Source organism: Carassius auratus, chromosome 22, assembly GCF_003368295.1.
Source record: "Carassius auratus strain Wakin chromosome 22, ASM336829v1, whole genome shotgun sequence".
Taxonomy (NCBI): domain Eukaryota; kingdom Metazoa; phylum Chordata; class Actinopteri; order Cypriniformes; family Cyprinidae; genus Carassius; species Carassius auratus.
The window spans coordinates 23,353,363-23,367,023 of record NC_039264.1 but is presented as its reverse complement, the minus strand read 5'-3'; the positions used below and the strand labels follow the sequence as shown (position 1 = coordinate 23,367,023).

At 38.0% G+C, this 13,661-nt stretch overlaps 1 protein-coding gene across 1 annotated transcript in view; it reads right to left on the bottom strand.

Annotated features, from left to right (window-relative positions):
* LOC113040069 (DNA-directed RNA polymerase, mitochondrial-like) overlaps positions 1 to 1,595 on the bottom strand; it is a 48,476-nt gene extending 46,881 nt beyond the window's left edge. Inside the window, exons 1-2 of the mRNA XM_026198317.1 lie at positions 1,390 to 1,595; positions 888 to 986 (exon numbers count right to left, since the gene is read on the bottom strand). Coding sequence (XP_026054102.1) covers positions 888 to 986; positions 1,390 to 1,531 — 241 coding nt within the window. The 5' untranslated portion in view covers positions 1,532 to 1,595. The remainder of the gene's footprint in view (positions 1 to 887; positions 987 to 1,389) is intronic.
* Positions 1,596 to 13,661: the final 12,066 nt, after the last annotated feature.

Here is a 13,661-nt window from a genome sequence, read left to right as displayed (position 1 = left end):
GAGTGTTTAAATCAACACATATCAAACTACATGGATTCAGTACACCCACATAAAGTAATACAAGCATAAAAGATGAAAAGGGTTTTTCAAGCATAAAAGCAATATAATTTTAATTGCATTAAGATGTGTTTCCTGCTTAATTTAGGTGTTGTTGTTTTTTTTTTAACTCTAAACTACTCACTTTACTTGCATATATTATGTCTTCTATCTATCTATCTATCTATCTATCTATCTATCTATATTATATATTGTAAATTTAATTTGGTGCTCACACCTAAATGTGAAATAAAGCAATATACGTATCAAAGATGAAAAGCGTTTTGCAAGCGTAAAAGCAATATAAGCTTAATACAGTTTTAAAAGTTGTTTTTTTAAACTAAATTTACATTAGCAAATGTTTCCTGTTTAATTTGGTCGTTGCTCTTTTAAACTCTAAACTACACACTTTACTTGCATATATTATGGATTCTATGTAATTAAAAAAAACATAGTAAATTGTATTTGGTCTTTGACCCTATACAGCAAAACTTGCTTGATCATTAGTGTCATTGTAAAATCTAAGCTATAATATCACACAGCTCTGTATGTAAAATAGGATATATACAGTATAATAAGTATACAACTTCATTTGCATACATAAACTGACATAATATATAGCAAATCTTAATTGCTGGAATGCTTTGAAAGGGTCTGTATTGTGAAAAACGCTGCATAAATAAAACCGACTTAGCCTGAAATTAAAATTAAATAAATATTACCCAACCTCAAATCATAAAGCCAATTTGCTCTTTGGAGAGAAAAAAAAAAACCTAAAACCGTCTGTTGTTCTCTTATAACATCAATGATTAACATTAGATTCATAATCATAAGTGGAAAATATACCATACCATCCAACAACTGAGACTGTTCACAGAATCTTTTCTTCCCATCCTCCTTCTTAGCAATGGCTGAATAGTGTCTTTGGTAAATTGTAGCCCATGTTTTGTCTGAAAAAAATGACAGTTAAAACGGTGACCTAAAAAGTTTACCAACTCTATTGTGTGAATTTGGTGCTGGAATACAAAACGAGACATAACACCTAATACAACAAACAATATACACGGACATAACAGATCTAGAGTATATATACATCAAAGGGAGACCGAAAACGTGCATAAAGACGTTACAATCATCAAACTTTTTGAACTATGCCAGACAGTAAATTATTTTTGAAAGCCTTCTTGACATTGAGAAATCATCGATGTAAACAAGTCAATACTTGACTTTTTGAAGTGCACATTTCAAAGTACTTTTGAAATATATACCTGATCTAAAACACGTGACAGATTTAACGTGATTTGAAGGGCAAGACAGATGAAGGATGACAATAACACTGTTTCATTACGCTACCTTGTATCTGTCTCTCTCCGTTACTCCGTATTCTGAGACACAGGTGGCAATAATCGCCATTCAGAAATCTCTGAACACTTCTGTCAACCGCAAAACTGCGAGTTAAAGCAGCAGAGTAGGCACACAGTCTCAAAAGTGACATGTTGTCATAGTTTTGACACACCGCGTTCTCTGGTGCAGAAGGCCGCCATTGTGTTCAGACCTGACTAGTTCATAGGCGATACGAGGAGTTCTGACATCGAAGAGCGACGAGCAGATCGAACAAACTTCATCTTCACGTAGGAAGAAACACATGGTACTGTAGCATACATCTCATGTAAGCTGTATTCCATTGGCATTTAATCACTTATTTCATATAAGCTTTAGGAAATGTTTTAAACGCAAGGGGAAAATAGGGGACAAGTCGACTTTTTATGTAATCAGCTACAAAAACCTTGTTATATAAAGGATTACGTTGTTTCAACCTGAATTTACTTTCTAATTATCTTTATTATACTAAATATACTTATGTTAGGCTAAGAATAATAATTAAAAAAAGATAGCATTTTTCTTTTGGTGAAGGCTCAGTTTGACAGCTTTTGTTTGTAGCCTATATATAATATTCAAACTATAAAAATATGAAAAAAAAGCAGTTTCTTTTAAGTGTTAAGATATTAAACGATTTATTTGAACAAAATGATATGCGATTTAAAAATGCCTGTGTTGGTTAGAAACTGTACAGTAGATGGCGAACTTTGTCAAGTTTCACGCGGTCCTGTAGGCTACAAGGTCACTCACTATGCGCGCGCCTCAGTATTTGCCGCGCAAAGCAAGGGTAGGATACACAAATGTGTTCCTCAGTTTTCCACTTTTCGACTTTATGCGCCGTGTTCCTTTGTTCTGTGAGGCACGAAACTTAATATTTGTAGGTAAATATGCTATTTTCTGTGTGTTTGAGAGATTTAGGCCTAGGTAATAGTTTTGAATATTTAAATACATTAAATACATCTTTGGATGCGTGTTGTTAGTTGAACAGCAAATCTGTCCCTCTGTTTGGCTGACTGAACTTATCACTAATTAAATGTTTGTATCAATTAAAAATGAAAATGGTTGATGAGTGTAACAAATAAAGTTAGGATCACTAAGATTTTTCTATTAATACTTTCATTCAGCAAGGAAGCATGAAATTGATCAAAGGCAACAAGACTTACATTGCTATAAAAATTATATTTCAAATAAATACTGTTCATCTTAACTTTCTATTCATCTAAATATTATGTCAGTATTGATAATAATAATGTTTCTTGAGCACCCTGATTCAGTGATTTTTAGATTTTGATTTCTGTGTTGATCATGTGACATAGAATTTGTTGCTGAAAATTCAGCTTCACCATCACAGGAATAAATGATTGAATACTGTATTTGTAGTCAATTAACAGCATAAAAAAATCATATTAACCCCAATTAAGGGCTATTTAACATCATGTAATTAGGCTCTCTGTAATGTTTTAAAGTTTTTAAATACGTCAGTCAAATGCATTTATATCAACAGTTCGATGGCAGTCATCAAAGCAAGTTGTGCATATCTAGTAGGTGGAGATCAGACGTTGTTTGTTGCTACAGTTCACAGGGTCACCTTTCTGACAGGACCATTTGATGCTTCAAGCTCTGGTGTGACAGTCATTACTGGGTGACTGGCTGTCAACAAAAGGAGAGAAGAGAGCCATTCAGGAACCTAAAAATAACTTCAGGACAAGGCTGCCATTCTATGGGAGTCTGATATTCAGACTATTTTGCACACCTATATGAAGAGTGTGTTTCTTTCTTTTTAGAAGTAGGACCTGCTTTTAAAATGTTCACTTGATTAGCCAATGCTTCATGCAAGTATGACTTGAGGTTTTGGAAAAAGGACAGTCAAAAAATTTCAGGAAAGGGAAAAATTCTCGCTCTGATTTTAGTCTTCTAAACATACCAATGCTAGGTGTATTTTACAACCACATTGAGAGGGTTAGCCTACCGTTATGCAACACATTTAGGAAAATCTCTCCTCACCTGTCAATACTGATAATTCAGAGTCAATGCTTAAGTTAAAATATGAAAATAAATAAATAATATCCTCAGGTCATTTGAAGGCAGATTTGTTTGAGTTTCTACAGTTAGTACCAAATATCTCCCACATCTGACACATATCTCTTTGATTATCGCTAATGATGAAAGTTCACCATTCATATCCGCCATTGTTCTTTCTTTAAAAAGTAACATTCCAGTTTATCAGGTGTAGATCTCTGTCAACTATCCAGAGAGGACGAAGACTCTCAGGAGCTGTTGATCAGATAGACTGCCCAATTATCACTGGTTTCGGCTACAATGGACAATGGTCACGAAGCAGGAAATGCAAATAGGCTTGTTGTAGATTGATCTTCAGTTTTGGCGGCCAGGGACAGATCCTGAATTAGAAACGGATGTTTATGCAGGCGGCCGCACAGTGTGGCACTCTGGTTATCTCGGCCACCTGCGTCGGAGGAATATAGCAGGAAGTCTGTGGTTGAGATGATTGTTTCAAAGTACATTGCCTAACTGCAGTGTGACGGTGTGATTCACCACAATCTTATTTCACAATAAGCCAATAATTTGGGAGTGGCAAAATAACGAGACAATGGAATATGTGTTATGAAGAATTAAATAAAGGCTGATGCCATTTATTGTAAGTTATAAATGTCAACTGAGGTTGTCTGAAGTGAAACGGAGACCAAGTTTGTGTTGGTAGTGGAGGTGGGTGATGGAGGGGGACTGGAAGAGACTCCGTATGTTAGCAGAAGAGAGAAACAATTAATAATGGGAGCTATTAGGGGGAGCTTGTCGGCGCAAAGAGGGAGGTTGGGTTTCAGGCCTTTTTGGAGGACTTTGATGGTACAAAACAGGCCTCATTACTGAGATATTATCTCCATTCATACACTTCCAGAGTTGATGGGAACCCTACTGGGAAAGATTAGGTTCCTTACGCCAGTGAACATCCCACATGGCCGAACAGATTTTCTCAGCTCAGGGCGAAACCGTCATAGCGTGGCATCATGGGAGCAAAGCAGAGGCCTGTTGATGGCCAACGATGTGTGGAATTAGAGATCTTACTTAGACCTTTTTTCTGAGGTCATGTCAATCAAGATAAGTTTTTCGATATCTGTAAAATATTTCAAGAATACTGTTCAAAATTTGGGGATCAGTAACTTATTTTTAATGTTTTTAATAGAAATCTCTTAAGCATACAGGTAATAAAACAATACTATTGTAAGATATTATTACAATTGAAAACATGAATACATTTTTAAATGTAATTTATATCTGTGATGGCAAAGCTGACTTTTTAACTGTTAAATACTCCAGTCTTCAGAGTCACACGATCCTTCAGAAATCATTCTTAAGATTCTCACCAACCACATTTAAGGTTTCTTGAAAATTTTAGATCATGGCAGTTGTGCTGCTGTGTTCTGAATGTAAGAGCTGTGTTGTGGACCATCATTTAGCAGAGGGACAAGCATCAACATATCAGTTTGAGCAAGTTTATCATAACATCTGACATTAATATGGGGACAGAACTTTGTTCTTGAGATTCTAAGTGCAACATCTTACATTTCCCCTAAAGAATCTAATTACCATCAATTACCATCAATTTTCAAGGAAGCGGGGGCTGATCTTATGGACTTCCGGGGTCATTGAGTGTGCTGAAGGGGCACAAGATTGCTCATCCTGTATGTGCATGGAAGGGTACATCAGTAAAGTAGACAACAAGCAAGTAAAAAAAGAAAATAACAAAGTATAAGTTATTTACGTTTACAGTAGGTAAAAAATTTGCGTCACTTGGAATATTCTGTTTGGTGACTCTCCTGTTTCTGAATTCCACATTTCTGTTATGATCTAGACATAATGTTGACTTTCAAACTCAGCATTTGGACATTGTTTTTGAGACTTAAAAGATTAGAAATTATCTGAAAAAAAAAATGGCAATGGTGCTTTGTTGTGCACAACTTGTCAAGTTCTAGGTTTTTTGGGAGTTGTTCAGGGCATTGCTATCTGGTCCCTAAGATGTTGTGAGTGATTTTAAGAGCATTGCTATGTGGTTGCTGTGGTGTTTTTGGTAATTTGTAGTCAAAGTCAATATATCCCATCTTCAAGTTTCTATTCGTGAATTTCCGGTCCTTAGATACAGCTCAGGTAATCCAGCAATCATAAATCACATATCTCATTGTTTAGAAAATTATTACCTCTCCTGAATTAACTATGATCTGAGGTATTACAAATGCCTGTAGAGTTAACTGAGCAGCGTGAGCTCAAAGTTTACTACTTACAATTAAAGCCGAGCGATGTGCAATGGTCGGGTTTAGATTTTTTTGGTGTGTTCCTCGAGAGTGAGAGCTCTGATTGGATGTTCAGTTTAGCAAACCAGTCATTCATACAGAGTGCAGAGAATTAAAGCAAAAGTGATGAAAACAAGCATGTGAATGAAGGTGGTACAGACAGAAGGCTGTATAAATGTTACATGATCTTTCCCAATCATTCTTAACGTGAATGATTTCGTAACAACATGAGCCGCTTAAAATTATTAAAGTTATTAATGTTACCGATATTCAAAATGGTAAGCAAGCGCTGCTTTGTTTACATTTCATATATCTGCGTTTATCTCGTATATCTTTGTTTCAGTTTCTCCTTTTGAATGAGAAATATATACTATTAATTAGGGGTGTAACGGTTCACAAAATTCACGGTTCGGTTCGATACGATACACTGATGTCACGGTTCGGTTCGGTTCGGTTCGATACGTTTTAGATACAGCAAAATGTAAAAACATCTCAACTTTTCAGAATGCCGCAAGCGCACCGCGGGTCATGTGACAAGAACTAACCAATCAGCTTCATCCTTTCCCGTAACAACGTTGAGAGCTCAGCCAAGATGAAGGATCAGCTGATCATAGTTGTATATGGATTGCAATTTTGAAATAAATTTAGTAGCAGAGCTACTGCAAGCGATTTTTAGAGCTGCAAATCCATTTATCCTTCGCTGAAATTTCCGCGTCTCATGGAGAGAGCACGTCATTGTTGCTTAGCAAAGACAGACGCCTCATGAGCGCTTCTGCCCGAGCGCTTTGGAAAGGAGGAGAAAGACGCGCTTAGCGTTTTCCACGCGTTTTTAGGAGCGATATGTGAACGGCCCCTAAGGCGCTCGCTCACTCAGCACGCGCTGAAGGCTCGTTGCAAAATGTCGAATGCCTTTAACAGACCAGAAATATAAGATCCTAAAATAACCAACAGGTCTGGTGTTTGGGTTGGATTCCCTGTAAGCTATAGTTTCTAAATGCTGCAGGGATAGTTTGCTGCGTGCATGTTTCTCCTTTTTTTCGTCTTTTCCCAGATAGTACTGACGCATATATTTTTTTTTTTTTTTTTTTTTTTTTTTTATTCCCGCTGGTGTACCCTGTCATGTTGCAGATGCGACATACCGTTGTTTTTTATCCACCACTCTCTTGCCATCACCATTATAGCTTAAAGGGAATCCAAAGTGCACCCAAACACCAGACCTGTTGGTTATTGGAGGATCTTCTCATTTCTAGTCTGTTAAACGCATTGGCTATTTTGCAACGAGCCTTCAGCGTGTACTGAGTGAGCGAGCGCCTGCTGAGTAGCCTAACATAAACATATAAGATGGTGTTTTTTCTTCTTCGGGAGTGTCAGGGGCGTTGCCTGTTACGTTGTTTGGGTTATTGGGCTACCTTGTTGAACGCATATCATTATATTTCTCTCTCTCTCTTTTTTTTTTTTTCAAATATAATTAATTACTCCAACGAAACCGTTCGGTATACATAATGCGTACCGCGTACCGAACCGAAAGCGTCGTACCGAACGGTTCAATACGAATACGCGTATCGTTACACCCCTACTATTAATATCTGCTGATATGAACAGCTCATTCCTCTCAGTCCTGCGCAGAACGCACGTGTTAGTTTGCTGCGGCTGAAGTCTGCGATGTGTTCCAGTGCAGCTTTTTGGTCCGACGCTGCTGAAATTAAAGATAGGGGTCCACTTCAGTTAGGTTTAATTGGGGATGAAGGACTAAGATGTATGAGACTAGAAAAAAAGACTAGGCTTTAGTAAAAAACCCAAAGGCTTATATGCCCAAGGAGAAGGGAATGACTGCGGGAAGCTGAAAAAGACTGCAGACTGCTGTCTCCATAGGCTTTTATGGGATAAGTATGAGTGCTAAAGCTTCAGAGACCCATTAGTTTACTAGCTACAGAGTGTGAAGTGACTTGTCCTGGTAAAACACACCTTCAAGAATATTTTCACCCTCTGCCCCTGGGCTGCACACGTCATTGAATACAGGAGGATATGAAAAGTATGTAAGTGTTTCAGAGCAGAGCATCATATTCACCAAGCTGACTCGAATGTCCATTGGGATAATCCACATACAAGTGCCATTACAGGTAAGGGAGACCTCACCTTTGTTGCTTAAATTTACTTATCAAACATAAAGTATTACTTCTGTACATACTAAATTGGGTGTATTTATTACCTATAATTTGCCTGATGGCAACAGTTTATTATGGTTCAGGATGGGATGTAAAGTTAAATGGAACATCTGAGGATGATCAACTTCCTGAAGGGAAATGAATGACAGTACGATAAAAGGTAAACAATATTGAGAGTGACATTCACTCAAAGTGATTATGAATAATCCAGGCCCCACCCATCTCCTCTCAGTCCCCCGATGCAAGCCCTGCCCTGAATAAAATGCAGGAAAGGACTGAGCCACCCCACCAAAGAGCAGGAGTGAGAGAGAGAAAGACACCCATTTACAGCTTTACTGCCTTGTTGAGTCCGTCAGATTACTCTCACTGCCACCTCTATCTTATCCTCTCACTTTCTTTCTCTTAGTAGTCTTTTTGAAACATTCTCTTACACAGACACACAGGCTCTCACTGAAATAGATTCATTCAACTCAGCTCATTCACAGGCACAGGTCAGGCAGCCTCACATTTCACCTTGCTCTGCCCCTGGCTGAGAGGAGAGAGCCCTGCAAGGTGCAACCATCACACAGGACACAGGATCCCACATCTATATCAGCTTGGACTGAGGGACCTTGGTACTCCAGGACAATCTAACAAGACTGAGACATTTCTTTGGGATGGAATTGCAAAGTTCTCATTCATCATTCTGAAGAGCAAGACCAACAGACAGCTGTTTAAAAGACTAGAGTGATACACTTGAGTTTTAAATAGTTTACTTAGGATTTTTTTAACCCTCTATTCCCATGCTTCTGCCTATGGGTTCTGCGTGAGGCAGAAAACCCATCGAATACCAGCATCATGCCGACTACTTCTGCAAGGTGCACCTTGGGAGTCTGACCCATCATGTTTAAATGGACACCTACTACCGTTGGTCTCCACTCTGACCTCACCTTTGCCGGCTCAGCCCTCCCTTCTTATCCTTTTCCCTTGTTATGCCTATCCCTGCTCTTTCTGGCTTGCTCCTCTCTTGGAGTTTGCCCACCTGCACTGGGGCATGAGCCCCTTCATGTGCTGGCACAAGGCACAAACTGCTCGTGGACACTGGAGCGGCACACGCGCAGCTACAACCACCTCGAGGGTGACGTCCGCCTTCGGCGCCTCTATTCCGCCAACAAGTTCTTTCTCTGCATCGACAAGACAGGCAAAGTGGATGGCACCCGTCGGAAGAATTACCCTGACAGTGAGTAGACGCCCAGTGTTTGTCTCCACTCATGTGTCCCTGCAGAAGGGAGTGGGGATTATTTGGTTTTTATGATCTTCCATTGACTCTCTTATCACTTGTGGTTTATGGCTCATTTATTCTTCTGCTCGTAGGATCAGAGTTTTATGAGTATGTACAAAGGTGTTTCAAGGTAGGATTTGTAATACGCAAAACACATAATTGGAAAATGTAGGCCCTTCCCTGTTATATTGGCTCGCAAAATACTATGATCTGAAATATGGAAGTCTGTCTCCACCCTAGAGAAAAGAAAAAAAAGAAAAAGGTAATTGTTCCTTTATCTACCATGATTGCAACTTTACATCTCTTTATTGCATTGTCATATCTTATAATTACGACTTCATATCTCTCAATGTGACTCTCAATTTTTACTTGTGACTTCTTGTTATTGTGACATTATGTCCCACTTTTCTCAATTGCTTGTTTAATTTTTTTTTTTTTTAACTCAGAGGTGGAAACTTACTTCTTTATTTAAATAAGGTTAAGCAGGGAATTTAACTTAAAAATAAATAGCAAATGATTACGTTATAATCAGAAAATGTAAACACAACTGTAAATTTAATCAGCAGTTAGGTACAGTGTAAAATTTTCATGCAAGTTCAACAAGTAATCAACATAAAAGTTTTGTTGTAGAATCTTAAAATCCTCTGTACACTGTCAGAAAAGTTATACCTTTAGGGGTACAAAAGCTTGTCACTGGTCTGGTACTATTAAAGGGGTGTAAATTAATAGTTCATAGTATTAATGTACCTTTATGTTTTCTACTATTAACTCTTTAGGAAAAAAAATAAGGTACAAATATTTTCCTTTAAGTTGTAATGCCTGAGAGCTGTTGTACCCCTAAAGGTATAACTTTTTCCTAATTTTTTTTCTTTGAGTGTTTGTATATACTTTGAAGCTTTAATATTTTTACAGAAAATTGTGGATGTTTTGATTAGCATTTAATTTTGAAATAGCAGATGAATTTGGTTCTTAGAAACCCTACAGTGATAAATCAACAAGACGTTTCTTACAAATCACTTTCCCCTGCCTCACAGTTTGATCTCACTTTTTCAGCTGGAGTTTTACTCTCCTCTGTGAGAGTTCAGCAGGGCTTTCTGCTTGTTTGAATTTAAGATTTAGCTGGTTTGGGTCATGGAGATCACAGTGGGTTGACCCTGGCTGTTTTGTGTTTGTTGTTGCAAAAAAGAGTGAGTCAGACTTTTTTTCCAAGCAGGTTGCTTTAAACTGCTCTGCCACTGTGCAGATCTTAACAGTTGCACTGCATTTGTTTACAAGTTTCTGCTCTCCACGGCTGTCTCAGATTCAGTTTAGATGCTTGTACTTGGTACAGCTGGGGTGAAACTGTACAGCCCTCAGAAGCAATTTGCTTGCACATTTACTTACCATCCTCTCATTTCCTTTCCCTGAATTAAGGTCCTTTTTACCAAAGAGGGACCCCTGTACAGAAAGGTATCCTGCATTTACTAGCCCTTGCGGAATTTTCTCAGTATTCTCTCTCTTTGCCTTTTTTTTAATTCCAGGGTTCACATAAGTAGAGGAATTTTGATTTTCACAATAAGGGCTTTGAAAAAACAGTTTTCATAATTCAGCAAGTTCAGAATCAGAAGTGTTTTTTGCATTGATTTTGTTAGTGTTGCTTTGCTGCTATCCACCTTGTCCTCTGCATAGCCCTTAGCGTCCGTCAGCACTGCTGCATTGCCCAAAACAGCCTCGCACTGACTCTCCCTCTCACTTTTTCCAACTCCGCTCCCAAACTCTCAGGTGCAAAAACAGTTAGAATTAGTCAACGGGCCCTGGCTAATTGAGGTAGGAAAATATTGTATCAATCCCAGTGAACTGAAGACTGGAACAGCTGAGAGAAGAGGCTTCAATGCAAAGGACTGAAAGAGAGATTGATAGGTAAAAAAAGGATGTAGGGGGAATAATATTTGCATTGAACAGTACACATTTCTGGTCTTTTGAGTTCAATTAAACTATACTTACTATTCCTCTACATAGTTGTAAATGGGCAATTAGAATGTTTGGAAGAATGCTTTAGTTTTTTCGTAAGCAAAATAATTTTAGATAGTACTGGCAGGATAAAATTAAGGACTCTGACCTGGAGTAAATGGTTTGCAGAATTGTGCAAATGATTTAAGAGCATAATTGGCCACAAACTAGCCTTGATTTGGCACCTATTCCTGAAACTTGTTTTTGTCCAGGTGCTGAATAGAACACAGCACTTTTAAGTTTTCCGTATTCAAAGTAGATTGATGTCAATCAGCTCCAAAAATAACGGTGTCATCGTTCACAGTTAACAGCAGCATAATGCAAACTAGACACGCTTATTTGACTATGATTTTAAGTGTAGGGTTGTAGTAGTGCCTGTCAGGTCCTGACAGTGCTTAATGGCTAATAGCACTGCAAAAACGGACACAGTCCCAAATCCCTTCACTAGCAACTATGCTGCTGTTGCATGAGCTTGATGTTGGGAGCAGACAATAAAAAATAAAAAATAAATAAATACATTTATTTCTTTATTAAAGTTTAGAGGCAAACCATAACAAAAGCTAACCAACCAAACTTTGTGGAGACCATGTGAGTACCAAACCTAATATAACATTTAGCGTTTTGCTAAAGTGAAGCTGTTTTCTCAGTTTTCTCCAAATATGTTTTTATAATATGTAACAATTATAGTAATGTAGTCTACAAATACAACTAGTAGTTTAACTAATTTTCTCCAAAATTCATGGACAAGAAATTATGAGTATAAAGAAAAATGGAAATCTCATACTTCAAAGGTAAAGACTGTAACCATTAACCACCACTTGATGGGTGTTTGAGTGAGAAAGTATATCAATCTTAGCCTAATGTTTCTGTCCATTCTTGTCTTAGGCAAGGTTATTTTCTTTTATAGTTTTTTGAATTGGCAGGTACTTGCTGGCTGACAAAAACCAAAAACTTAGCTCTTTTTTCCCCTTAACATTTGCTTTAAAAAGAGCACTGTTGAAGTCTAGGGCGTATGTGGTTAAGAACATCAAATGCTTGACTTGAGTCCAGGCAACAACACTGCGCTTAAGGAAATAAAGTCATGCGACAGGCATAATCAGAAAAGTCACTTTTGCTAAAATATTGCCATTTTGCAGTTTGCCAGGCCTTTTCTTCCATCTCCCATTTTCTTTCGCTCTCCTTCTTCCATTTCAGCTGTATTTTCAAGAGATGTGTCATGTTTACCAAGTTTCCCCTCACTTTTCTGCATCTTGCTTTAGATGTTACTGTTTCCCTTGCAGTGATTTCATAGGTGTGTTGAGCTTGGGACCAGAGTCATGGAAGAAAATCATCCCACCCATTCTGAATATATTGTGGAATTATTTAAAACATATTTCAAAAAGAGAGACTGTCAGTTCATAGACGCCTAGAGGCCACAGAAGAGAGATTGTGCCCGACTGAATGCTGGCACATAAACTGCTGTAGAATCATGGGAGGTGAAAATAAATTCACAGTGTAATATTTATGTCGACGTGTTATAATTTATGGTCAAATACTTTACAGTGTGAGAATTTTGAAGAATTATCAACAGCTGAATTTAGAAAATGGAATGTTCTCCAGAAGTGTGATATGAAATTGATATGAGGCAGTAAAGTTCTTAGGTTCCTGATCAAAGATGTGTTAAAGAGTGAGAGAAGGAATGTACTCTACTAAGGACATTTTATAAGTGTGTAGTAGTAGTGAAGCTCCCGGTCTGTGACAGTTTAAGTGGTAAGGGCACATGGGTACTAGGGTGATTCCAGACGCTTCTGGAAAGTCTGGGAATGTTGCTTACATTAGCCTGTGGGGGCCTCTTGGAGATTTTGGTGCCAGGAAAAAAAATCCTACAAATCCTGCCTTTTTAATCCTTCCGACGGACAGTGGTTCAGAGAATAGTTATAAAATGCTCAAAATCCCTCTCTTGCCAGGTGTTTTCGGCCCAGAGAAGGTGAAAAAAATAAAAAGCAGAAACTGGCACACACTCTGAGAGATGCAGAGCTAAAATGCCCCAATTTTTCTAGACTATTCTCTTTCCAAAGGCCAGTTTTAATGTCATGAATGGATGAAAAGACACACCATAATTAGTTATGTGCAGCGTTAATCCCACTCCAACTAAAATACCTACCTGCCTTTTAGAAAATCAGGTAGGCCTGGTGAATTTTACTTAAAAGCTTATAATGTTCTATCTAGTCATGATGTGCATTTGCATGCACAGTTAACATTTGGTAACATCTCTGTTGTTCACCAAATTTCTGCTGCGAATCCATGCGATCAGGAATTTTATATAAGGGTGAAAGATTTTGCCATGCAGATTTTGTAGCAAGTTGGTTGAATTCGCAACACTGACCAATGTAAGGCAGCTTGGTTTGAAAGTGGCTTCTGTGTAATCTGTTCTTCACACAACACTACACTACTGAAAATAGACCATTTTGCCCACAAAACTTTGCACCTTTACAGCAGGTTTTGCATATACATGTCAAGTGTATTCAAATATTTGAGGATTAAACA